The sequence below is a fragment of the Camelus bactrianus genome, chromosome 19, assembly GCF_048773025.1.
Source record: "Camelus bactrianus isolate YW-2024 breed Bactrian camel chromosome 19, ASM4877302v1, whole genome shotgun sequence".
NCBI lineage: Eukaryota > Metazoa > Chordata > Mammalia > Artiodactyla > Camelidae > Camelus > Camelus bactrianus.
The window spans coordinates 20,080,520-20,107,467 of NC_133557.1; the positions used below are offsets into that span (position 1 = coordinate 20,080,520).

General features: G+C 49.3%; 1 protein-coding gene across 1 annotated transcript; it reads right to left on the reverse strand.

Moving 5' to 3' along the window:
• Window positions 1-3,144: 3,144 nt before the first annotated feature.
• On the reverse strand, window positions 3,145-23,507 carry SDC4 (syndecan 4). The gene is made up of 5 exons (XM_010958684.3): window positions 23,352-23,507; window positions 11,183-11,321; window positions 10,004-10,050; window positions 8,792-8,990; window positions 3,145-5,236 (listed from the first exon to the last, which is right to left on the reverse strand). Exons 1-5 carry the CDS (start codon window positions 23,418-23,420, stop codon window positions 5,085-5,087), a joined length of 606 nt encoding a protein of 201 aa, XP_010956986.1. The 5' UTR covers window positions 23,421-23,507; the 3' UTR covers window positions 3,145-5,084.
• Window positions 23,508-26,948: the final 3,441 nt, after the last annotated feature.

Consider the following 26,948-nt stretch of genomic DNA (forward strand, 5'->3'; position numbering starts at 1 on the left):
TGGGGAAACAGGCTCTGAGAGAGAAGGTCCATGAAGCACTGAGAGCAGGTTGATGGCAGAGCCAGATTTGAATGCTGTACTTTTAATGCTGTCTGGGGGCTCTGAGATTCTTTTAATCTACATTATACTCTTTAACACTCTTCTTTCAGTTCCTTGCTAGGTGTAGGTAGAGTGTGTGTGGACTGAGGAAAAGCTGGTCTTCTGGTTTAAACATTGACTTTTGGGTTTCTCTCTCTCTCTTCTGTTGAGTTTTCTCAACTTAAAAGAAACCCGTTATAACCACAGTGTGGCTAAAATTCTCAGACATCTTACTCTCTGGGGAGGATGCTGAGGGCACAGACCGTGAAGATGGCAGGGGAGAGGAAGTGGCTTTAAGTGTAATGAAACTAGTAAGACATATATACTAAGTTCTGCTAGGGTCAGCCTGACCATATACACCCAGAAACGCCCCCACCAGTTAGACTTGGCTCTGTTCCAGACCCCAAGGGACAAAGGCAGGTAGGGCAGCTGAGCCACAATAACACTTTCAGTGGTAAAGTGGTAAACACCTGTTACAGCCAGCTGCTCGCCTCCCGGTTGGATAGGAGGGGCAGGTGACGTTCAGGAGGGAAGGCAGAGCCTTGTGACCAAGTTCTTTATGGACTCACTCTGGTTATAGAGTGTTAAGGTGGGGCTCACTCTGCCAAGCTCATCGCCAAGCCCCCATCTGGTTCAAAACATCCTCCTTCTGACCCTGCATCACTAGCGCCTTATCCAGGGTCGGAATCTCTGTGTGTGGCTGGTTTTGTCCATATACCCACAGACAGATGGTCCCCAAATGACCATAGTTCAACTTACGATTTTCCCACTTCACGCTGGTGCGAAAGCGATGTGCGTTCAGTGGAAACCGTACTTGGAATTTTGAATTTTGATATTTTTCCCGGGCCAGTGATATGCCGTCTGACCCTCCCTCCCGATCCTGGGCAGCGGTGGGGAGCCTCAGTTCCCGGCCAGCAGCCAACCACCCGACTGATCGTGAGGGTGAAGAGTTGACACCCTTACAACCCTGCTGTGCCCAGACAACCACTCTGCTTCTCACTCTCAGTACAGCATCAATAAATTACACGAGATGTTCAGCACTTCATTACAAACTAAGCTTTGTGTTAACGACTGCCTGACTGTAGGCGAACGTCAGTGTTCTGAGGACATTTAAGGTGGGCAGGGCTAGGCAATGATGTTCGGGAGGTTAGGCGTATTAAATGCGTTTTCAAGCTAACTATGTTTTCAACTTATGGTGGGTTTATCTGGACATATCCCTATTGTAAGTCAAGAAAGATCCAGATATACATACACTGTATACATGTACATACATTCCCTTCTCCTCACACTCATATGTATTTTCAGAAGGGTCACCTTTAAATGAAGGAATGCGGATCGAATGGTGGCTTTTCAGACAACAGCCAAGCTGTACGGACTAGCTGGGTGAGTTCGGCAAGCTCAGGTCACCTAACCTCTCTGGGCCTCAGCTTCCTCTTCTGTAAGTGGGAAAAATAGTGTTTGTTTCATAAGATGCCATTAAGAATAAAATAATATATGTAAAGAAAGCACTTTCAACACTGGCCCAGAGTTAGCCAATCTCTATGGGCTGCTTGCCACCACTGTTACTCCAGAAGCGCTTTCAGAGGTGATCCGGTACCGCAGTCTTCCTCCCATTTCAATGAGGAATTTGATGGCCCAGCGGAGGTACGTGGCCCTCCTGTATTGGTTTTCTATGTTACATAACTAATTGCCACAAACATAGCAGGTTAAAACAACACCGTTTATTGTCCCAAAGTTTCCGTGGGTTAGGAGTCCACACACAGTTTAGCTGGGTCTTCTGCTGAGGGGCTCCCAAGATTGTCATCAAGGTGTAAGCCAGGGATGGCTGCAGTCTCCCTTGAGCACAGGGTCCTTTGCCAACTTCATGAGGGTGTTGGCAAAATCCATGTCCTTGTAGCTGCAGAACTCATGGCAGCTTGTGTCTTCAGGGCCAACAGGAGAGCATCACTCTTATCAGGAAGGTTCCAGATCCCTGTCTCCATATTTTCAACTGATTAAGCCTGGCCCACCCAGGATACTCTCCCTTGTTATTAGTTCAAAACCCAGCTAATGTGGGACCTTGATTACCTCTGCAAAATTCCTTCAACTGTGCTGTCCCAGGTAACCTTACCATGGGAGTGACATCCATTCATCATACTGACAAGTCCCATTCACAATCAAGGGGACGGAATATATGGGATGCCTGCACCACAGGGCAGACATCTTGGGGGCCATCTTAGAATTCTGACTATCCCACTCTCCGAAACCACATAGCAAACTATTGGCAAGGAGGACATCTCTTTGGCCTGTAGGCATCCCCGTGCTCAATGGAGGAATTGCCCCATATAGGGGACAGTGCTTCTGCTGCCTCAGAATTGGCAGGATCATGAAAAAAACTGTCATTGCGACTAGTTCCCATTGGTCACACTAGTCAGTCTTCATTGTGAGGGAGGACTACAGAAGGGCAGGAGTCCCCGGGGGCAAGACTCCTTAGAAGCCATCTTAAAGGCTGGTTACTGTCACCCCATTGCTGGTCAACTCTGAACAGGGGTTAATGTATCTGGAGAGCTAACTCCGAGTGGAACTTGGGATAACATTATTTCTGAGAATTGGGCAGGGGATGCAAAGTGGTTTTGGACAATACTGGTCCAGCAGGTGACATGAGTGAAGCAGGTGGACAGACTGTGGCAAAGCAGAGAACTTGCCTCCTGATGGGGACCCGCCTGTCTGCAACTCCCAGTGGTTGCCATGCAGCCTGAGAGCTGTCAGAGCTTGACTCCACCCCTCTTAAGAAAAGTGGGGAATCCAGATTTTTGTGGGAAACATCCTTATTTCCATAGCTGGCAACGAATCCAAGGATTTTTGTTTGTTTTCGAAACACAGTGCCGCCTAAACAAAACTCCGAGGTGGTCACGACATGCCCCACAGGCCACCGTGTGCATGTCCTGACTTTCCTTCCTCCTTCCCGGGCTCTTTCTTGGCTTCTGACATCTCTATCTCCATCTGGCAGCAATTATCTCAGGCTCCACTAAGATCAAGGGAAAAGATGACATCTTACGAACTTTGAAATGATAGAGGCAGGCGATCTAGAAAGTACCAGATTTTATTGCTTTTATCAAAAAATCAGTAACAGACAACAGTGTGAGGTGCTCGCTCCCAACATGGCCAGAGGAACAGGACACTGGGGGAGGAGGAGGACCCAGCCAGCTGGGACCCTGGGTTGCGGTAGTAAAAGGTGAAGGAAGCAAGGGTAGGTTCCCCCAACCCCCACCCCAACGAATGGGATCAGGAAGAGACGTGGCCTGCCCAGGCTAAGCCCCTAGGCCTCTCCTCTCTGGAGAGGAAGGGTCGCAGATAAGAGGCTTCAGAGCCAGGGCCTGATCAGCCCTCCCCCATCCCCCTTTGTCCAAGGAGACAAAGGTTGTCCCAGCAAAGCTGGGGCTGTGACTTGTTAAACCAGTTTAGTTTTCTGGCTATGCTGTCCAACAGAGGCCAGTGGGCTCCACCTGCATGTTTGGTACAGCAGCCACCAGCTACACGTGGCCGCCGAGCAGTTGAAATGTAGTTAGCATAACTGAGGAATGATCGGTTCAATTTGTGTAATTTTAATTGATTTCAATAGCCCCACATGGCTAGGGGTCACTGTATTGGAGAGCACAGCTCTCCAATTTTCTCTTCAATTTGGAGACAGCAAATGAAGGAACCCCAGCTGAGCTCAAAGCAAAAGCTAGAAAGGTTTCCGGCCCAATCAGAAGAAGGCACCAGGAATAGGACATGAGAAAGAGGTAAAGATCCACTCAGTCACACGAAAATCCACTCACTCAACCATCCAGCTTGACTTCAAACGGGAATATCATATCACACTATTTCCTGAAAAAATATATTTATCTATTTTTCTAGAACCAAGGAAGAATAATAATATATTACATGAAAAGAGACACAAATATCCCACCATCCCCTAACTTATATTTTGGGATCTGCTAGAAAACTATGTTTCAGCAAAAGCTTCTTAGAGGAAGCAGCTTCAGAAAGGGCCAAGGTCATGAGCACGGGAGTAGGAAGAATAAAAAGGAACCCCCCAAAATGGGGAGAGGATTTAAAGAAAAAGAGGCAAGAAGGAAGGAGAGGCCCTGTCTGAAGCTATAAATAGTAAAAAAAAAAAAAAAAAAAAAAAAAAATTAATAAAAATTATATCTCCAACTCTTCTCTCATTTTCGAGTAACAAAACAAACAAACAAAAAACCCATTAAATACAAACCTAGCAGGTTACTGTGGAAATGTGCAAGAGAACAGAGAACGCCTTGGTATCTGTGCACCCTTGCCCAGGTAGAGAGGCTCTGTACAAAGGAATGAACCCTTAAAAAAAAATACCCTACTAAAAATAGACTTATGAATATTCTACAAATCTCTTTCACGATGAACTTTCAGCTCTTCTCCCCACCTCCCCGAATAAAAAAGGCTGATTTCCATAAGTCACTTGGAAGAGCCTAGAATGGCCCAAGGGTGTACAAGAGACTCCCACAGTGTGGTTGCAGGTGCCCTGTGACGGACACATCTCAAGGTGCAGATAGATAGTTCTGGTTCCTTTTCCCAGCTCCTGGCAGAGAGGCAGGCTGTAGAGGGGAGGGAGGGAAGAAGGGAGGGAGGGTCCTCTGGAGCCCAGCCTCCAGCAGGATTCATACAATAGCTTAGAAAGGCTCTGGGTGAGGCCTGCCTGTTCAGTATAGACTCTAAGCTGGACCTTGATTCTAAACTGGAAGATGAAGAAACAATCCAATCCCAGACTTGCCTTCAGAAAGGCCAAGTTTAACCCCATTTTTCTGCTGGGACAATGGAGGCCCAGAGAGTATCAAGAGGCAGGCAGGAAAAGTAGAAGATGATGTCTCTTCTGACACTGAGACCAGATCTGAGCTGGAGAGGCCGATAGGTCAGTATTGGGTTGCCCACCCCCTCCCTTAATGTCCACGCTTCAAAATCCTTCAGTGTTCCTCCCCCTCAAAGTCCAAGCAGGCGCTCCTGAGGAAGCTTCAGGCGTAGAACTCGTTGGTGGGGGCTTTTTTGTAGATGGGTTTCTTGCCCAGGTCGTAGCTGCCCTCGTCCTTCTTCTTCATGCGGTACACCAGCAGCAGGACCAGGAAGATGGCAAAGAGGATGCCCACGACGCCGCCCACAATCAGAGCTGGAAGGAGAGAGGAGAGCGGAGAGGTGAGAGCTGCCGGTGGGACCTCGGGACATACCGGCCGCCTCCATCCCGGCGGTCCTCTTACAACTAGGCATCCTCGCCATCACCACCGCGGGGGTCAGGCACGCGAAGCTGATGCCAGCCTTAATTTGATTCTCACAGCCTCGTTAATGAGAAGGGGGTGACTGTAAGTCACTGAAGACCACAGAGCTAGAGTGACAGAGCCGACCTTTTCAACCCAAATCTGCTTGAGTCCAAAGCCAGGTTCTTTCCCAAACATCAGGCCAACTCCCCAGTGACAGCTTAGCACTGAGTCAGGAATAAGAAAAATTGCAGGCTGTGGAAATCCCCGAGACACCCTGACGCCCCCAGTCCCTAGTACAGCGTGCACTCTCCTTGACCCCGGGTGCACATACTTGCACGGGCCTACACTTCCACAGACAGGGACCCACTTGATACACACGGGCACATGCTACCATACACAGTCATGATCTACGAGTGTGTCCGCCCCACTGCTTTAAAGGTAATTGCACATGTGTTTTATGTTGGCACACACGTAGCTCAGTGGTTAAGGCCTAGGTTCCATTCCCACCTCTGCCACTTACAGGCTATGTGACCTAAAGTCCTTTCATCTCTCTCACTACAAAACGGAAATAAGAGTACTTTTCTTGCGGGAGGGTAGAGCTCAGTGGTAGAGCATGTGCTTAGCATGCACGTGGTCCTAAATTCAATCCCCAGTACCTCCATTAAAAACAAGTAAATAAATAAACCTAATTACTCCCCTGAATTTTTTTTATTAAAAAAGTATCTTTCTCATAGGTTTGTCCTAAGGATTAAATATATGAATCTACTCAAAGAGCTTAAAACAGTGCATAACATATGCTCGATACTCATTGTGAAACTTCATGGTTTATACCTGTGTCCCTAACACCCTGAACTGTTCTGGCACAACAGAACATGCTTGATTAAATGACACAGTTTGGCTGAGAGAGGAGCCCTGGCCGAGGGCACTGGGTTAGCGTCAGACAGACGTGGGTGTCCAGGCTCGGGTGAGCCTGTGTTCTCTGTGCTACGCCAGGCAGCCTGGATGGCTCCCTCCTGTTTGTTGAGGGGGCCAGGATATCTCACAGAATCCTTTCTGTGGCAGATTGAGTCCCCTAATTCGGTTTTACTCAGCCTAAGAAGATTAATTTTCCGTCCCTGCACACACTCCAAATCTCTGCACAGAATGGGGACAGAGGAACCAAGGAAGATTCGTTATTGGCTAAAACCAGGAAAAAGCAGGAACCGAGTGCCCCCAGGAAATACCAGGAAAAGGACACGGACTGTCAGGTATCAACCCCATTCCTGTTTCTATTGCTTCTCCCTCTGATGACTTCTCTGTGAGACGCTTAGTCTGCGCTGGGATTTCTGCACAAGGTCAAGGCTCAAATACAGTCCCAGAAGTGACTGTGGTCATAGGTTCAAGTGCCACTGTCTGGTTTTGTGACTTTGGACAAGTGATTAGGCGTCTCCAAGCCTCAGTTTCCTTATCTGTAAGAGTATAGGTAACCATACGTGTTGGGTAGAGTTGTGGTGGAGACTCCAAGAGGGGAGTGCATGAATTACAGGGCAAGCACCTGCTAAACTCCCAGGTGCTGTCTAAAAGCTACTAGAATGCAGGGCCCCGCCTTAGCTAGCTCAACAACACAACTTTGCACGTGAGGACCTTACACTTGTGTAACTCTCAATTGGAAGTATTAAGAGGTGACTTGGTCTCCCTTGCTAGGTGACCCAAAGCGGGTGGTTTTCTTTCTCTGGGCTTCAGTCTCTCCGTGGATAAGAAACAGTTATTTGGACCAGATCAGTGGTTTTTTTTAAATTTTTCTTTAAAAGCAGTAGAACCCTTAGTAAAAGCAAAAACCTTCTGCTAATCCCACATCCACCAGCTAGAAGTGAAACTCTGTGGTTGAAGAAAGATGGGGGAGGTTTACCTCTAAAAGACTTCCGCCAGAGAAGTCTGAAATTTACAAGACTAAAAGATGTCTAAGGGCCCCTCTTGTCCTGAAAGCATCCCTCACCCCACCCACATCACACAGAAAGTAGAGAAAACAAAGTTAAAAGAATGTTGACTCAGGTACCCGGAGGCCAGTGTCAGGGCTGAGCTGGACCCAGTGTCACCAGGGTCATACTCCTAAAGATGCAGGCGAGATTTTTCATTATTCCTTTTTTTTTTTTTTTTTTTGGTGTGGGGAGGTAATTAGGTTTACTTATTTAAGTATTCCTAAAGGAGGTACTGGGGATTGAACCCAGGACCTCATTCATGCTAAGCATGCCCTCTACCACTTAAGCTATACCCTTCCCCTGAGATTCTTTATCTGTATTGGATGGAGGCAGGACACAGGGCTTTTTCCTGGTACCTCCAGCCTCCTTGGGGCTGCTGGCCTGATTGGTTCCCAGGAGACAGGAGTGACCTAGCCTGAACCCGGGGTGCCCCCTCACCAGGCTGGTTCATCTAGACTGGCCCTTGGCCTCTAAAATCTGGCCAGATAGGGAGTTCCCTCTGACAAAGCCCCCCAACCCTCTCCAGTTTTGGAGACCCCCAGAGCTGCCAGAGAAGAAGAGAAGGAGCCAGTTACTGCCCTGGCTAAAGGCCCCATAGCTGGGCTTGACAGAGCCAGTCTTGAAATCTTACCCTGGGACATCACTTCCCCGACAACGGCACATTATAGCCAAGACTCCTGCGGCTCTTGCCTGAGGCCAAACGTGCACTCTCTCTAGGCCTTAGTTTCTTAAATCTGACACTGAAGTTTCCCTGTGTGCCTACTACCATACTATACCATACTGCACTGTCCCACTACCACTGTGACCTATACTAACACATCAGAACAGCCCCTTACAGTTTACCAAGTTATTTCAGATTCTATTTTTCACGGCATCATGACACCGACCCCAGGAGGAGGAAACTGAGGCTGCAAATCTTCTCAGCCAAGGTCACGAGGCTGCCAATGGACAGAGCAGGCCGGAAGGGAAACCAGCCCAAGCCAAACAAGCCTCTGGACTTTCAGGGGAAATTTTCAAGGGAAGTTAAACTTTCAATAATTAACTCCCTGGGTACCAAACCCAGGCTGTGGAAGTGCTTTGCAAATAAGAGAAGGGGGAGGACAAAGCTCAGTGGCTGAGCATGTGCTTAGCATACACGAGGTCCTGGGTTAAATCCCCAGTACTTCCATTAACAATGAATAAATAAACCTAATTACCTACCCACCACCATCAAAAAAAAAAAAAAGAAAAAAAAGGAAAGAAGAGAAGGACTGAAGCCCAGTGAATGACTCAACAACTGTTATTTTAGCCTCTGACATGCAATTCTTCCTCTCCACCCACCAAGCTGCACACGCAGTCAAAGCCACCTCTTAGGGGAAGTGTCACCCTTCAAGGCCCCAGGGTACCCACTAGCTATAAGGAAGGGGTACCAAGGAGACTAATGGGCTAGAGGCATCCTTGTTGGTAGCCCTGTCCCCCACTGAGCCCCCTCCCACTTCAAAATATCTTGTGGAGAGCATAGGACCTTACCTGCCAGAACCTCTGTCCTCTCAAAGATATTGCTGCCCTGGGCTGTGCTGGACATGGACACCTTGTTGGACACATCCTCATCCCCATCAAAGGGTGACATCCTCTTAGGAATGACCTCATTCTCCCCCAGTTCCTCAGGTTCGGTGGGGACCCGGTTCCCAGGCCCGGTCTTCTCAGGGATGTGGTTATCGAGAGGCACCTGGATGGGGAGAAGGAGAAGAGACCAACACTCAGCGTGGTTTAGGGAGGGGTCCCAGGGCAGGGGACAGGGACATTCAACCAGGTGGGGAATTTGGTTCTGCATCTTGCCAGCCAAACTATGGGGTCCTGGAGCAGAAATCAGTTAACAATCTCTTAACAATTATGCTGCCAAATCCTTACCCTCCAGTTTTTTAGGAGATCTATCCCAAGTGGGGAATGAATTATGTGACCAAGAGCACAGGGAAGCAGGTGTTCCCCCTCACTACTGGCCAGTGGCTGTTCTCGAGTAATACTCTGAAGGGCGGTTTGGCAAAACTGCAGAAACAGCTTGCCCTCAAAGGCAGCAGTTTCGCCTCTGGAACTCTCTTAAGGAGCTAATCAGAGATTTGTGTCAAAGATGCTGTGGTAGTGTTGTAATTTAAGAATATCAAAAAATCGTAAACCACTTTTCATCAATAAGGGCAACTGGGTGAACTATGATTATATAGGCTATAAAAATGGGTAGGTAGATGGGGAGGAGGGTATAGCTCAGTGGTGGAGCACATGCTTAGCATGCACAAGGTCCTGGGTTCAATTCCCGGTACCTCCACTAAAAAAAAATTAATAAATAAACCTAATTCCCCCCCGCCAAATAAAAATAAAATAATTAATAAAAATGGGTAGGAAAAACATTTAATTAGGTGATGAAATACTCATGATCACTCTAAGTGAAAAATGCAAAAACCCAGAAATGTGTATGTAATGCGATATTAACATTGGCAAATACCTAAAAATGCACCAAAAAAGAGGCTGGAAATACATCTAAGTGTTTATCACGACATCTAAGTGTTTTATCATGTAGTGATTATCCCTGCAGAAAGGATGGCCTACCATGGCCCACAGCTGTGCCCATCCTAAGAGTTCAGAGCCACAGACAAAAACCTCCTTGCAGAGTGAGGTCAGACCCTCACTCATTCCGCCCCTCTCAACAGGTGCTAAGAGCAGGAGAGGCAAAGGAGTGTAGCTACTTACCAAGGGGTGGGTCACATCGGGGGTGATCTTGATGTTCTCTGAGTCATCTGTAAGGTCAGAAAAGCCGTGTGAATGTGAGATCAGTTTTCACCAGGTCAAGGACCCCTTCAGCCACGGCTGGTGGGAGTTTCTAATTCACAATCAGCCCGCAACTGCTCAATGTCCAGCAAGTGATCAATCCTGCCCTAGCCTCAGTCATCTCATCTGTAAAATGGGGCTCCTAAGACCTGCCTCCCTGACTCTTTCACAGGAATGCTGAGCTGATAGCTGGGCAGATTGTCTGTCAGCTCCAAACCCGTGCTTCATAAAGTAAATCCCAGAACCAACAGCCTCACCTGGGAGCCAGTTAGAAATGCAGAATTTCAGGGCCCACTAATTCAGATTCTGTATTTCAACAAGATCTCTGGGGGGTTCATTTGAGAAGACACTAGATTGCAATAGTAAATATTAGAAATTGCCATATTGAAGTATTTACCGAGTGCTTGGTTTAAGTGTCGAGGGCTTTAACTTAGTCCAATCTCCACAACAGTGACACTGATGTACTGTCATCTCTACTCCCATTTTACAGATTAAGAAACTAAGGCTCAGAGGTCACAGAGCAGCAATTTGAACTCAGGGTTCTGTGACTCCAAAGCTCAAGCTTCAAATCGTTACACCACCCTGCACGTAGAATGGATGCTTCCAGCAGTTCTGTCTAGCCCAGCAGCCAGGGCCAGAAGCCACAGAAGACCAGGAAAGTCCCTGACTCCTGGTCCAGACCCAAGAGGCTTGGGCCCCTTCACTTACTCTCACCCCCTCTGAAGCAAGGGTTTGTTCTCGGTTCCCACCCACACCTCTCCCCCCACTTCCCCCAGGCTTCTGAACTGCTCCTCTTCCCTCTCAAAGGAGGAAAAATACTCCATCAGTCCTCCTTCTCACCCCCACCCACCCCAAACCCTCATCCGAAGGTGGACAGGTTCAGACTGGTGCAAAGAAAACCAGGAACTCTAAATGAACTCAAAGCAACAAACAACTCGCCCACAGAGGGTGTCAGGAATGGGCTGATCCAGTTACTTTTGTTTCCTTTTTTAAGGGGGAGGGGCACAATAGGAAAATCCAAGCCTCAAGGTGGGGTCACCATCCTCGGAGGAGAGGACATATTCCCTCCAGCCCGGAGCCTGCCCACCCCGCCCTCCGTACCCAGATCTCCAGAGCCAGACAGCTCAAAGTCATCGAGGTCCTGCCCAGGGCCCCCCACATCCTCATCGTCTGGTAGGTCTCCGGAAAAGTATCGGCCTTCTAGGAGGTCTTGAGGATCAATGACTTCGGTTTCTCGGATCTAGGGTGAAAACAGGAGACACATCAGCCAATAGCCCCCCAGAGCTCTACAGCACCCCCTGAATCCTGAAAGGCAGTGGAATGGGCATTCAGGAAGGTGAGCTGGAGTACTTGCAAGAGGATCAGGCTGGAGACCTGGATCCTGGCCCCCTCCTGGCCCCTAACTTGCTGTGTGACCTTACACAAATCTCTTTCCCATTCTGGGCTAATCAAAATAATAAAGGTGGTAATAATCAGAATATAAATATACTAGGTACCATTGACTAAGCACTTGCTATGTGTCAGGCCCTGTTCTTAATAACTCCAAAGGCCTGTCTTTAACTCCATTTTACAACCAAGGAAACTGGGCGTTAAAGACATTAAATCATTTTCTTTTGGTGACACGAGTTGCAGATGGAGGAGTGAGGATTCCACATGGAGCTGCCCAACTTCAGAGCCAGCGCTCCCCACGCACACGGGCTAGCCAGAGGATCCCCTGTCCTGGGGCGCTATGATGCTGTCACAGCTGATTCACCCGTCTCAGGGAGAGGGCCGCTGTCTCTGGTCTGGCCCTGTCCAGTACACTTTTCCCAGCTGAGTCAGACTGGGCTGGGACAGTCAAGGCTGGCTCACCCACACCCCAGGACAACCTCAGGTCAGGGCGCTGCCCTGACCTGGTGACTCAAAAAGTACATCAACACAGCCTTGCGTGTTAAGCCTTTCAAACATCGCCCCCTGAGCCCACCTGCGGCAGAGCGGAGCAGAGCCCCACCCCCCCTCTCCTGGACCGTCCACTCTAGCACCCAAGAGTGTCACTCAGCTGCCACCCATTAGGGCCCCAGCTGGTCACAGCAGAATCTTAAGTCCACCCTCACTGAGAAGGTTTCAAAAGGAAAGTATGAAAGATCAGGGGAGGCAAAGAACCTTCCCTAGGCCCTACAGAACATCAGCTACCCTGCTCCCATCCCCTAGAGATCAGCCGAGAGGGAAAAAAGGCTCAAGAGAGAAGGAAACACTCGAGATGCCCACCACCCTTTCCTTTAGCTTCTGGGCTCCGCCTTCCTCCACCCACAGAACAGCAGCTCTAGGCAAAGTTATTCTTTCACTAATGAATTCAAATATTAAAGTGCCTCCTATTTCCCAGGAGTCCGGGTTCTCATTAAGTTTGTTTCTTTAGTTAGTTATTATTTTTTAATGGAGGTACTGGGGATTGAACCCAAGACCTCGTGCATGCTAAGCATGCGCTCTACCACTGAGCTCTACCCACCATGCCCTCCATTAAGTTGAATACAAACCCCTGCCTAAGACAATCTTCTTTCCCCAACCCTCTAACTGTAGGAGGTGGGGGTTTGCTCAGAACCATGGGACACCAGCTAGAGAGGCCAGGGAGATCCTGTCCTCCCGTTTCACAGAATCTCAAGAGAATCTGAGCAGGGCAGTGACTTGCCCAATGTCACACAGCAACTTAGCTGCACAGCTCAGAGTGGAGAGAGGCCAGGGCTCCGTTTCTGACGGCCCCAGGCTGTCCTTCACCCAGCGGAGACTGCCAGAAACACGAAGGGGCGCCTGAGAAGGAATATCCGTTCCTAAGACAGGGTTAGCAACTGTAGGAGGGGCCCAGATTCCTCCTGGACTCTCTCCACTGGCTTCCGGGGAGAGGTGGGAGGAACCTGACTACCACCTCCTCTTCCGCCCCCTTCCAGGGCAGCTGGATTCCCGGAAGGGAGCAGGGTCAGGCTGGGAGGAAGGCAGTGGGCAGGCATCCCCCTCCTCCCACCGCCAAGGGAAGAATCTCTGCTGAATGCTCGGTACACATGGGGGTGGGGAGCCAGAAGGGGTTAAGCCCTGGTTAGGGATGACTTCATGACTCGGGAATCAGGAGCTGTTGAGCTGCTGGCGCTGGAATTCCAGCCCCCGCACAGCCCCGTGCTTGCGGCTTTAGTTTGGCAGCTCTGGAGGAAGACTCCTCTGTGGTTGCGCAAGCTGCCTGTACCTAGGGCAGGGTTCCTGTGCTCCTACCCCCATCTCCTGCTGCAAATTCCCCTGGGGCCCAGAATCGGAAATAGCAGGACCTTAGTGGCTTACCAAACTAAGCACTTGGCATCAAGTAGGTCCTCTTAATAGCTCTTATTTGCAGAAGTGTTTTAAGGGGGTAGGGGCGGGTGCTCAGAAAATTAAAGTCACTTGCCCAAGATCACACAGGCAGAAAGTGGCCACACTGGACCAGAACCCAGGCATGAGTCACCTGAGCCTTTAGCCACATAGACCTAAACACATGCATGAACACACGTATACAGCGAGTGCCCGCCTACCTTGGCTAGGAGGGAGCCCTGTTAAGTGGAGGTCATATCCAGCCCAGGAGGGAAAGAAGGTACTTTGGCCACTTGTTTACCTAGCCTGGAGACCAGACTGGCCACCGCAGAGTTCAAAGTCCTCAAGATGGGGGCTGGGGTCCCAACCCTGGGCTGTTTCAGGCTGAGACCCTCCCCTACCTCCTCATCCCCAGGAGCTGAGGCTTGTTATTTACGAAGCCTGTCTGTTAGTGTGTGAAAGTGCTAAGGAGTGTTTCAAAACAACCCCCGGCATTAGCGCACTGATTGGTTGGTGGCAGCTACCTCTGTTTCACACAAAGATTAACAGGGAACGTGGTATGACCGTCTTGCTGCCAAGTCAGCAGCAAAACCGAGGCTGAAACCCAAACTGATCCCCTGTTCAGCCCTCTTGGTGGTCCCTAACCCTTCGTTTTGATACCAGGCTCCTGGAGAAAGGTAAGTGACTTCTCTAAGGTCATACCAGGGGTCAGCAGCGTGGCCAGGACTAGAACCTGTCAGATATCTGTCCTAGCTCTAAAAGGAAGGGGTCCCTAAAGGCTGCATCAGAAGAGCCCAGGTGCCCTCCTAAAGCAAGTTAAGAGGCGTGGGAAGAGCCCTGTGCTTCATACTGATGGAGGACACAGGAAATCAAATTCTTCTCCAACTCCAGAAGTGCCCTCTCTGCCCCTCTCTGGCCAAGATCTCTGACAAGAGGGAAACTCCCAAGTGGGCAGGAGCCCTAAGACTAGGCCAGCAAGATGGAACCATGCTCCTTGGGATTGTGGGCAATCACCCCTTTGTGTATATGTTGAGGAGGGGGTGGTGCCAACAGCACCCTCTTTTCAGGCAAGGCCCATCCAGTCTGGGATGGCTTTGAAGAACCAGACCACCCAGCAGCCAGGCCCACCCCTGACCAGAGAAAGACCCTCCCCTGCTCCTGGCTCACCCCATCCCTGCCCAGGGAGCGTGTGTTCACATGTGTGTGAACACACAGGCATCCTTCTCTGGGCCCTCAGGTCTCCCTGTATCTTTGTCCTTCTCACAGACACACAGCAAAAATCACCAGCTGAATAAAGCAGTGGGCCTGGGTCTCCCAGACCCTGGTGGACACCTGGATTTGGTGCCTGGAGGTTTACAGATGCTGGATGCGTCCCAGACTCTCCCTAGAAAAGAAGAGGGGTAGGCGCTATCCTGTGCTATAGGGACTAACGCCTACCAACAAAGGTATCTGAGGCCAGAGCCCAATCGCCTCATTTTATTACCCAGCAAACAGATTAAAAGATAAGGTAGTTTGCCAAGGTCACCCAAGCAGAACTGGACTTAGAACCTAGGTCTCCTGGCTCCTGGGCTGGACTTGTCTTCCCTCCCCATTTCTAGGGTTTTGGCTGCCCTGAAAGGTCTCAGCAAATCCACAGGCAGCAGCTGTCACTCCAGATATACCCCCCATCCAGTCCTTAGGCAAAAGGCATGAATAGGAAAGTCACCAACCCTATCACAAAGCCCGACAGCTTCAGCCACCCAGGAAGAGCATGGGGTGGGGTGAGACGCGACCAGCAAGAGTATCCACTACGTGCCGGGCCTCAAGCTGGCTTCTTTTCGGGATGAGCTCATGCTATTGACACAACAGCCTTGTAAGGTGCTCTCCCCACTTTGCCGGAAAATGAGCTTCAGTTGAGTCATTCATGTGAAGTCACACAGCTAGAAAGCAACAGAGCTGGATTTCAACCCAGATCTTTCTCAAGACCATGTCTCAGCCACACCAGACTTTTCACTGCCACCCACGCTTTACCTCTCCACCCCAACGCCACAGCCCAAAACACAGACTGCCAGGCCAGGGCGCCAGGGCTCCCCTTCCCCTGGCCAGGGAGTAAACAAAGGTAAAAGTGAGATTGCTTAAACAAAAGAAACAGAAACGTGGCTGGGGCACCAGGGAGAAGTTCAGGGTCAGGGCTTGCTTTACTGTGAACTGGTGCAAGGAAAAGAGAGGAGAGTCTTCCCCCCACTGGCTCTTCCCCAGAGGAAGAAGCTACCCCCAGGGGTCAGGGACACACTTGACCCTTCTTTCAGAAGGTGAAAGGAGAAGGGCAATTGGGCAAGCCAAATTTGGGGAGAAGTGAGGATGCTGAATACTCTGGGTCCAACTGCTGAACCCACCAGAGTGATCCCAGGCTGAGATCCCCGGATGGGGCCACTGATAGTCACTCTCTCCCCCAATCTACACTGATTCTGATCCTGAAGGGTCAGATATTCCCCCGAACAAGCAAAAACTGTGTGCCACAATCAGGACTCTACCCCTTGGCAGAAACCAAGGATCCTCCAGCAGAATGGATATCTGTAAAGTCAGCTCTACCAGCAAACCACAGCCCTGCCACTCCCTAACTATACTAGCCTAGGTGTTTATTTCACATCTTGAAACTCAGTTTCCACTTTTTGTAGCCAGGGCTAGTAGAACCTTGCAGGATGGTGAGGATTTAGTGAAATGCATGAGCAAGGGACGCAGCACTGGCCTGGTACACAGCAGGTGCTCAATGAGTAGTGGCTATTATTAATCCTCATCTACCTTCCTGCTGGCTAAGGGGATTAGTGCTCAAAGGGTCAGAGAGACCTGGGAAAAGTTGTAGAAGCAGTTGCTCTGCTAGAAAGAAGGTGGCTGGTGGATAGAGAGGTGCTTTGCAAAGTATGAAGGGACATACATCCCCCTATATGGGTATTTATTTTGCTTCTGAGACCAGAGACTTTTCAACAACCAATCAAGCCCCTTAAGAATGTGGAAGATAAAAAGGCCCAGAGATGGGTAGATACCTACACACACAAGGTCACACAGCTTGGAGTACCTGTCCTAAGCAGACAGAGGCAAGGAAAGACCAGTTGTATTTTGCCAAAAAGGAGCAAAGATCAGAGACACCTGAAATTCTACTTGGGCATCTCTATCCTCAGAGTATTTCCTGATCTACTTTGGGGATGAAAAACATATCTGAAAGGCCAAAAGGGACCACACACCAATCCATGAACTGGTGCGCTGGTACCGGAAGGGTTAAGCCAGGTCTGGGGGTGAGGGTGGGGGTGGGGGTTCGAATGTCGGCCCAGCCCACTCCAAGGTCGGGTTACTCTGAACACAATCAGTCAGGAGCGAAGCCAGGCCTGGCACTGCCAGCAGCCTGCTTTTCACCAACCCCGGTAGCCCCCGCAGCCCACGGGGCGGCCCATTCCCACAGCAAGGGCTCCAGGATCTAAGGGTGCCAGCTAGGAATAGAGGCAGGAGGGGGATGGGCAGGGGGTAGCTTCTGAAACCTCTGGCTAGCCCTCTGTCAGGAGCTGATGCTGCACCCTTGTCACTAACTTCGCTGGTGATCATGGGAGTTCCCCTCCCTGGGCCTCTGTTTCCCCATCTATAAAAGACGCTTCTCAAAGAGACAAGCCGCCCTCTGTCTTGAGGCCTGGTAACCAAGACGGGCACTGCTCCGATTACCGGTGGAGACAGCCGGGAAGGGGCTGGCTCCCTCAGGGCCACAGAGACAGAGGTGCATTGAAGTTGGGGCTTGTAATCTAGGCAGCAGATCCGAGGTCCCTGCTGGATCCTGGGCTGGATCTAAACAAGCCTCCCGTGTTCTCCGGGGCAGAGTTGATAGAGTCTTGTCTTGGCTGATTAGATCAGCCCTGGATCCTGGCTTCCCACCCCTTCCCAGCCTCCCCCGCCACTTGGGGAAGCCACTGCTCCAGACCAGGTCATTCTGTCCCACAGATGTCTCCTGGCCGGGCTTCCCCAGGGCAAGGAGTGTCCCAGCCCTTGGTCACCCCTGCCCCCATGCCCCGAGGTTCCAGTAGTACAGCCAGTCCCTGCAGGCCTGGCCGCGACCGGCTGGGCCCCACCAAGTCACTGTTTCCACACATACCAGCCTCGCCCTGCCTCCCCTTTCCATTACCCCAGGTGTCACCTGACTAGCAGCCTCTGCTACTGTGCCAGGGAAAACTGGGGCAGCCGAACTGCTGGGGGAGGGGGAGATGCAGGGTAAAGAGGGGGAGGGGGCTGAGTAGGAGGACCCAGCCTGGGGGATGGGGGTGGTAAGTCACAAGAGTGGGTAGGAGGGACCACAGAATACTGAAGCTGGAAAGAACTGTTAAGATCAGAGTGATCTTTGGGAGACTCCTGGAGGGCTAGAAAGTTCTGGACCCCAAGAACCATAACCAGTGGTTTATATTTTCAATGTGCACACAGACACCACCTCCCCAAGCCAACTTCTGGCCAGGTTAAGAACCCTTGTCTAATAATAAACTAAATTAATAATAATAAACTAAATTTAAGCCAGAACTTTACAAGTTTGCCAAACACCCATTATGACCCTGGAGTGACACAAGTGTTTTATGGAGGACACTGGGGCTCACACTGGCCAGGTGACTTATTAACTAGCTGCGTGTCCCTGGCTAAGTACAGAGCTGGGGCGGGAACTCAGGTTTCTCTGACTGTGAAATGTACTGACTTTCCAGTCACCCAGCCTCCAGTGGACAGGGAGTGTGGGACTGTGCCCAGAGGTCACCAGTGAATTAACAACAAATCAGCCCAAGAAGGCAGGTTTCTTGCACTCTGAGGGTTAAATCAGGCCCTTAACTGTTGACACACACATCCCTCGATGAAAATTTAAGAAAACTGGCTTTTCATAACACTGTACCTTTTCCGTCCACCATTGCACCCCCTCCCCCAGAGCCCAGAACGCTTTTTGCAATTTCTTCAGCCAAGACCCGGACTAGAAACTCTGGTCCTCCTCCTACATAACTATAGAACACTGCTCCTCCAACAAGGAGGCTGACCCCTAGGCCTGGGCAGCATCCTGGTGGTCCAGTCCCCCTACCCCGGCTCCCTCCAGGCAGAAAACTATTCAGCAGGGGGTTCCCACAGATCCTCACAGGAGGGGTGGGGCTGCTGGGAACTGGTTCCTGTTTAAATATAAACCCATCCGATAATTAGCAGACTAGCAAATGGCCCACTTCTAAGACAAACAAATAGGAGCTTTGGGCTCGGTCAGCCCCACCCGAGACTCCTCCCTTCCCACCTTGCAGCTGTTGTGGGGAGGGGAGAGAGCTTTCCAGGGGCTTTGGGGGTGGGATCCTCAAAAGTAAAGGACCATCTGGCATCAAGGCGGCCTGGGCAAAGCCGTCACTAAGAAGGCCTCCTGCCTACCAGGCGGGATCTGAAAAGCTTCGCTTGCATCTTCTGGAAGCCTCCCCATAGTCCAGATCTGCCTACAGACCAGAAAGCTGAGGCTCGGAGAGGTCCAGTGGTCTGTCCAAAGCTATGGAGCTAGTAAGAGCAAGACTTCACAACTCTGGAGTCAGGTCTGCTGAACTCCAAACCAGTGTTCCAACGCCCTCCAGCCAGCCCCAAGAAACAAGGGAGGGCACCAGAAAAATCAGAATCCTGGGGTCAAATCAAATCTGGACCGTTACCAGCTTTGCTCTAGGAACTCAGACCAATTGCAACCTCACTTTTGTTTTAAGGGATTTAAAAAACAAACAAACAAAAAAACCCCACTACCTGCTTGCAGAGATCAATTTTGAGAACTGGCTGAACTCTACCCCGTCAAAGTCCACACACAGGCAAGGCACTGTGAAGGTTTCGGAGCTAGGACTAGTATTTCCTGTCTGTCCCTTTGGGACCCTGGACACTGAGAGGCTGACCATCCTTAATAGGCCCGCAAAGGTCAAGGTAAAACTCTGGACCCCATTCCAATATCCCCACCGCAGAGCCATCCTATTAGCCAAGAGGCTGAAAGGAACTGGGTGACTCAGGAAGGCCAGCTATCACTCTCCTCCAGTGACTCACTGAGCCCTGTCCAGCCCCTTCTCCCAAGTTTAAGCAATCTCTTGGAAATCACGTCCACCAGTCCAGGAGGCTGAGGACCACGAGGAGCCAACTCCTCCCAAAAGGGACCTGGGGCGGGAAGCCCAGCCTGGCACTCCCAGCCCCTCATTCATGCCGGCTCAAGCACTCCAAGTCCTTGGAAGAGCCCTCTGTTTCCAAGAGCCCAGGATGGCAGGAGCTGAATGTCTCTACCACCCACCTCCCCCAGCGTCCCTTCTTGTGTACCAAGGAGGCCTAGAAAGCTCCCCTCCCCCCAGCAGAAAGGACTCTTGAGAGGGCTTTGGTCCAACCTCCTCATTATAGACTTGGGGACACTGAGCCCCAGAGAGCATGTTTCCTTCAGGTCACCCAGCGATTCAGAAGGAGGACCCAAGGCATCTACCTTCAAACCCAGCCAATTTCCTCATTTGGAACATGCTCCAAGGACACTCAAAACAGACACCTCATGCTATCTGAGAGACCTGGGTCTGACCCTGGCAAGCCCCTCCATCCCTCTGGCCATCCTTTTCCTGTAAAGATGGATATAATAATACATTCCTCACCGTATCACTGGGAGGCATTCGTATTAGTACTAAATAATCTCAGTGCACCTTTTAGAATGAAGCTATACTCACACATTTATTTGTTCATTCATGCAAATATTTCCTGAGAACTAACTACAGGGACAGGTATTTTACTAAGAATGAACAGAGCGGAGTTCCTGCCCTGGTGTGTGTGGGTGGGAGGGCCGTGGGGGAGGAAGGCTCTGAATTTGATGGGGTGTGTTAATGCCTTCAACTTTCTTCCAGAGAGGGAATGCCTTAGATGTCTTTATGGTTTCCACAGCCCTTTCAAAGAGTAGGTACTTAATTATTAATAGAATATCTGAACTGGAAAGGGCTCTCTATTCAATTCAAACTCCTTTTCACAGACTGGGGCTGTCAACCCAGAGAGAGAAAGGGACCCAGTCTTACAGAGCCCTCCCAAGTGTGGCCCAAATATTTTCCTTTGGTAGTTCTCTGGGCTTCTAAGAATTCCAAAGAGCTCTTGCTGGATGCTCAAGGGTCCTAGACCCCCTAAGCTTCCGCCCCTGCCCCTACTTCTGTGCAATCAAGGAGAAAATTCTCCAGAAGACCAGAAACATCTCTTAGCACCAGCTGGGTGGGGGATATCTCCCCGGAACTGACTGGGCCTGGTGCCATGTCTGTGCCCCTGGGCAGCAACACCTCTGGGGGGGGGGGGCTCCCCAAACAAGGCTGCCTTTAATTGGCCAGGGAGGGAGTGGCAGGAAGGCAGATCAGGGGGAATGTTTCCAGCTGGACAGGAAGAACTGCTTTTAAGATGGCAAGCCCCGCCAGACAGAGAAAGGTCTGGCTCAGCCTGGGTTCCCTTCCCAAAACCTGTGGCACCAAGAGAGCAGGGGCGCACCACCCAAGGGGAGGGCAGGCCTTTGGCTCAAATCTAAAATTTGGGGAGGGGCCCCAATAGCACTATTGGAGGGGGCCTACAGGACAGAGATTCTGATGGCCTGGAAACTCTCTGCTACCCCAAGATGGTATCGTTTTACCTCAGTTCCCTCATCTGTAAAGTGGGCATAGTATAATTCCCATATGCTAGGCTTTTTGTGAGATTAAAATGCACCAGACCTGGTATATGTAAAGCGCTCAGTAAATGACAACTGCTATTAGCAAAACCCTCCCTGAGTCTCAGTTTTCTCCACCTGCAAAAAGAAAAAGGCAGACCGGATCACCTCCATGATCGAATCCAATTGTGACTAGGTCTGATTTTTCCGGCCACAACCTTGGGAGGAAAGGGGTGGGGGTGGGGGGACAAAAGGGGAAGCCCTGTGGCCCAGTTAGAGGTGGAAGGTCTGTAACATTAGCCAGGAAGGGGAGCGCTGAGGTCAGGATGAGAGAGAAGGACACCTCTCTGAGGAAGCAGCTGCCCAGGGCTGACTTCTCCCCCAGCTGATGAGTCCCCACATGTCCTCCCCCAAACCACATCCTCCTGGTCACCTCCAGGGCACAGCTGCCTGCTGCTTCCCCTGAAGCACCTGCAGGCTCTGCAGCCCCGAGCCAAAACTGGCATGTGACTGTCCATGCAGTGACAGCACAACCTCCAGGGTCTTTCCCCTTTTCCCCACACTGCCCAAGCTGACAGGACACGCCATGCCATTTCTTCGGATGCCTCCACAACAGTGTGAATCCGACACATTCTTCAGGGCCAAGTTTAGAGCACTGCACAGGGAGCAGTAAGCAGCAGGCTTGAGTTCAAGCCCTGGCTCAGCCACTAACCTTTTGGCAAGGTTGCCCTTATTAGTTTGGGCAAGTCATCACCTCACTCTGGGCCTCAGTCTCCTTCTACCTCCGAATTCCTTGATTCCAATTCCAGCCCTAAGTCTTTAGATTCTAAACTAGCTTGAGGGGACCTGAGGATGGGACAAGACAGCAGTTGCTCAGAGTAGCATCAGACTACAAGTTAAGATATGTGCAGAAGAAAGATAAAAAAAAAAGGGACTTGGAGGCTGGCCTGCTGAAATTTGCATCTGACTCAGCCCCTTATCTGCTGTGTGACCTTGGGCAGGTTAGTTAACCTCTCTAGCCTCAGGACCAGTTTAAAAACAGTAAACAGAGGGTTGAGCTAAGCTAGTTGATAGAGCCATTAGAACAGCTATTAGAAAGCTATTAGAACAGTGCTAAGTACTAAAAGACAGCCATCACCACTGCAGGGCTGCAACTGTGTGTGTGTGGAGGGTGGTACAGCCCAGGGTCTCACTCCTACCTCAACTGAAGTCTGCCAGGCAGAAACCACTTCCTCTAAGTAATCCCAGAGAAATAGGAGCCCCGTAAAGAACTGACATTAATGATTAAACTCCACTGGACTTGTTTCCTACCAATCTGAGGTTTAAGGCCACCAAGGGGGCACAAAATCCAGGCTCTTGGGGTGGGGTGGGGGCAGGCTGCCTTTCTTTGCAATTCTGCCACCCCAGCTTCCCAGATAAAATTGCCTACTCCTCCCCTGGGATGAATGGAGCTTCGGGTGGGCCCAGGGCTTTATAAACTACAGCACAAACCAGAGCTGGTGCAAAGGAGAGGCTTCTCAGGGCTCACTGAGACCTTCTCTTCCCCTGGCCCTCATTCATCCCAATTAAAGTAGGTGCTTCGGATTTCCCGAATACAGAGCAGTGGAAATCAACGCTCTTCTGGTGAAAAGCAGAGGCTCAACTCTTGGTAAAGTGCTGAGTCTAAACCATCCCTCCCGTCTGCCCTTGAAAGATCAATCTCAACTTTGTAGGAGCCCTAAAGAAGCACTGGTCACCTCCTGCCCCAGTCCCCCATCCGCTTTGTGCTGATGAGGAAACCGAGACTCAGAAGGGGCAAGGTCTTCCCCGGAGCCACAGGCCAGTGGCAGGGCTGCGGCCAGAACTGAGGTCAGGGCTCAGTCCTCTCCCCCGTGTGTGAAACAAGGCCCCGCAGAACCTTAAACCCCTCCCCCTTCCGAGAACACGCAGCCCCCTTCATCCCCAGGCCATCTCGGATTCTGGAGGGCTAGAAGTGGGGTCAGGGCTCCGGGCCTGCCCCAGGATCACCAGCGAAGGGGCGAGAGGGTGAGGGAAGAAGAGGTGACACTGGCTTAGTCACGTCCCAGCCTGGAGCCCGCAGGGGGACTGAGGCCAGGGGGAGGCGGGAAGCGCAACAGGCTGGGGGCGCACGACGCGCGGAGGAGCCACCCGAAGTCCCAGCCCCGGAGCCTCCGTGGGATCCCGAAACCAAGTTTCCAACAAAGTTTCTCTGGCCTCGGCATCTAGTTGGGGCGGCGCAGTACCCCCAACTGCCCCTCATTGCAGGATTCCAGGAACAAAGGAGGCACCGGTCCGCCCCCACGGGGATCCTCAAGCACCTACCGACTCCGCCGCGGCGGCGGGGGCGCCCACGAGGAGCAGCAGCAGCGCGAGCAGGCGGGCGGGGGCCATCGTGCGGCTGTCCGGAGAGGGCGCGCAGGCGGGTGGCCGGGCCAGGCGCGCGGCCTTTCTTATAGGCGGTGATCGGCCCCGCCCCGGGCCCGCCCCCACTCGCCCCCGCCGCCCGTACCCGCCCGGAATTCCCCCGCGAATGCCGGGCCTCCGGGGCGCTGCGCCCGCCTGCCTGCCCGGCTGGAAACCTGAGGGACCCGCCCGGTGCGCGCGGGCCGCTCTGTCCACCCGAATCCCTGGCCTCCGGGAGCCCGGATCTCCGATCCTCTGCTAGGCAGGTGACTCGAGATCACACTGCCTAACCCCATTTTACAGTTGGGGAAACTGAGGCTCACAGACAAGAAGGACTTGCCCAGGGTTGTGAATTTAGACCAACGCCCTTCCAACTCCGTACGCTCCCCTCTGAAGGACAGAAGACTTTCCAAATGGGAAGTGAATTCGAGTTGTTTTAAGGCAGGGTCAGCCAACATTTTCTGTAAAGAGGTAAACATTTTAGGCTTTGCGGGCCAGACGGTCTCTGTCGCAATTACTCAAACTCTAACGATGTAGCTCAGGCAGCCTTAAATACTTCAAAGAGAGTAGCTATGTCCTAATAAAACACTATTATGGACCCTGGCATTTGAATTTCATATAATTTTCACGTGTCACAAGATGTCATTCTTCTTTGGCTTTTTTCTTTTTGAACCATTTTTAAATGTAAAACCATTCTTAGTGGGCTGAACATAATAAGCAAGCTACCGCAGACTTTGGTTTTAGAGTGGCTGCCCGCTGTTCTCCAAAGGGATTTGTTTTCCAGATTTTGAACTTCTTAAAAAGTTTGATCTCTTTGAGCTTATCTTAATTCTCAGACCTGCTTCCACCCTTTGTAAAAGACAGTTTCGTGTCCGCCCTACTCCATATCCTCTTGTAGTGCATGTACGTGTGTTGTTGGGGGAACTGATAAAATCCTCTGAGGCCCCAAGTACAAGTAATGTTGGAATTTTTAGGGGGGATAGTGTACTATGATATCAATCAAAGTGCCAAAAGTACCTCAAACTCATCTCTTCCTGATTTATATATTTAAAAATATATATTATATATTTCATATATTTATATATATTTTATTGTGGCATAAGGATAACAAACTTGGCTTCAGAACTAGAGTATTTGGCCTCTGTTGGCCTATTATGAATTCATATACTTCGTGAAGAGTTTGGGAGTGACTTCTTTTTCCACCTCTTAATTATTATCAAAGGATGAAAATCTTTTGAGTCAGAGAGCCTTGACAGTAAGGCAAGCTTCAAACGCTAATCATGTTTTTTCCCTCCAGATTTAAAGGTAAGCAATTATTTTCAGCTATTCCCCAGTACTCTTCCTTAGGATTTAGAAATAAACCGAGAAAAGGAATGAATTTCATGTCTGAATAAGAAATCCTTTTGCAAGTCAGATGGTTTTTGCCATCTTTGGTTTCCACAGAATTGAAGGAGAACCTAATCGTGTTGTCAGTAGAAAGATCATTAAAAATACTTTTGGATGATAGGTCACTAGGCAGTTTCAGTTATCTGTCATCACATTGCTATAACAACAGTCCTTTTGTTCCCATCAACTTCATTAAGTGAAGGAGGTTTCTCAGCACCTACAGCCAGCCAGCCCAGTGCTGGGAAATGTGTAACAATAGGTTGGGGGAGGCGGGAAGTGCTAATTCGTACCATTTGCCAATTTCTGTGGTGTAAATACTCCCCCATGGCTGAGTTCAAGCTACTAATGTGATGCCATTGAACATGGAGCTGGTTATAGATGAGCCACCACGCAAATACAAGAGTTGCAAATAGTATCAAGAGCATAGATAACAGTTAAATGTAGGGAAATAATTGGTAAGTGATAAGTTTTGAATATTTATTTCTTTGTTTCTAATATAGTTTATTTAATTGTAAGTTTATATAATTTAATTTTTATTAATTGTTATGTTTAACAATTACCCACAAAATTCCTAAAAATTGAGCCAGCACAAGCTAGCTTCAGCACACCACTGTTTTGACAGCAATAAAAAAGCAAAATGGGAATAAAATTATTGCTAAAAACCCATCTCATTCTAGCACAAGCAATATTCATCCAGGGATATATGACTTACTTGGGGAGGAAAAACCTTATTTTTTTACTTTTTCTGTATAATAATCTTAGTTTGTCAGACTGGTTTACCATACATATGTTAAATTGTATGCCTTATATATGTCATTTATTTTATGTTGGCTGTATCTCAATAAAGGGTTAAAAATTTTGGTAGGACTTAAAAAATTGAAATATATATTGTTTTGATCAACTGCAATTGTATGACAATTGTAATGATGGAAAATTTTAATGCCTAGTGTTATGGTCACAGAAAGTTAAATATGGCAGAGAGTTATAGTAGAGTTATTGGTAAGCGGTTTAAGCATAAAAAAATACATTATGGTAAAATATTGTGGTGGGACATGGAGTGGAAATTTGAGTTCAAGTAGAAAAAGGAATGATGTGAAATTTCTGACTGTGAGGGAAGCCTATTCATTTATTTTTAAATTTTTTAAATTGAAGTATTGTCAGTTTACAATGTTGTGTCAATTTCTGGTGTACATATCAATTCAATTTCAGTCATACATATACTTACATATATTTGTTTTCATATTCTTTGTCATTATAGGTTACTACAAGATATTGAATATAGTTCCCTGTGCTATACAGAAGAAACTTGTTGTATAGCTATTTTATATATAGTAGTTAGTATCTGCAAATCTCGAAATCCCAATTTATCCCTTCCTAACCCCTTTCCCCCATGGTAACCAGAAGTTTGTTTTCTATGTCTGTGAGTCTGTTTCTGTTCATGTATTTTTTAAATGGCTAGTTGTAGGTTTCAAATTGCTAGGGTACTTAACTAAACTGGATACATTTAGAAGAATAATATAACCATTTACTTTTAAGTGTATGAATTAAAACATGTTAGAAATTACAACCTTTGTAGCTATTTAAACTTTTGATGAAAATGGTTAGCCATCAACTAAAAAATATGCCAGGAATTACATGGTTTCTCAATAATGATTAGAGAGTACACTAACAAACAATATTGAAGACTGCTAAATTGAGACAGTGGAACTATCTTCTGAAATTAAGGAATTAATTTCCCCTTCTCCAAGTTCTGAGAATCTCTCTAAAGGCATGAAAGATGTTTGAATATAGTTATTTCTGAATCAGTGGAGTTTTAACCTGTGCTCCTTGGATTGAGGGTAAGGGTACATGGACAGCCACCACTTCGGTTGGGTATATGTCTCCATGTAAAGTTTTCTGAGTCATGAAACTTCAGAGTCTCTCTTCAGATCCACAAAGAAGTACTGACCCCCAAAGGGTTAAAATCAACTTGATCAGACCCTGAGACCCTTTAAAAAGTTCTAATAGATCTTTTTTTTTTTTTTTTTGGCTCCCACAAAATAAAATACAGTAGTCCAAGTTTTGTAGAACTGAATTGAAGTCCCCAGTTCCCTGCCCCGGACTGAGACACCAAGCCCAAGAAGCTACAAC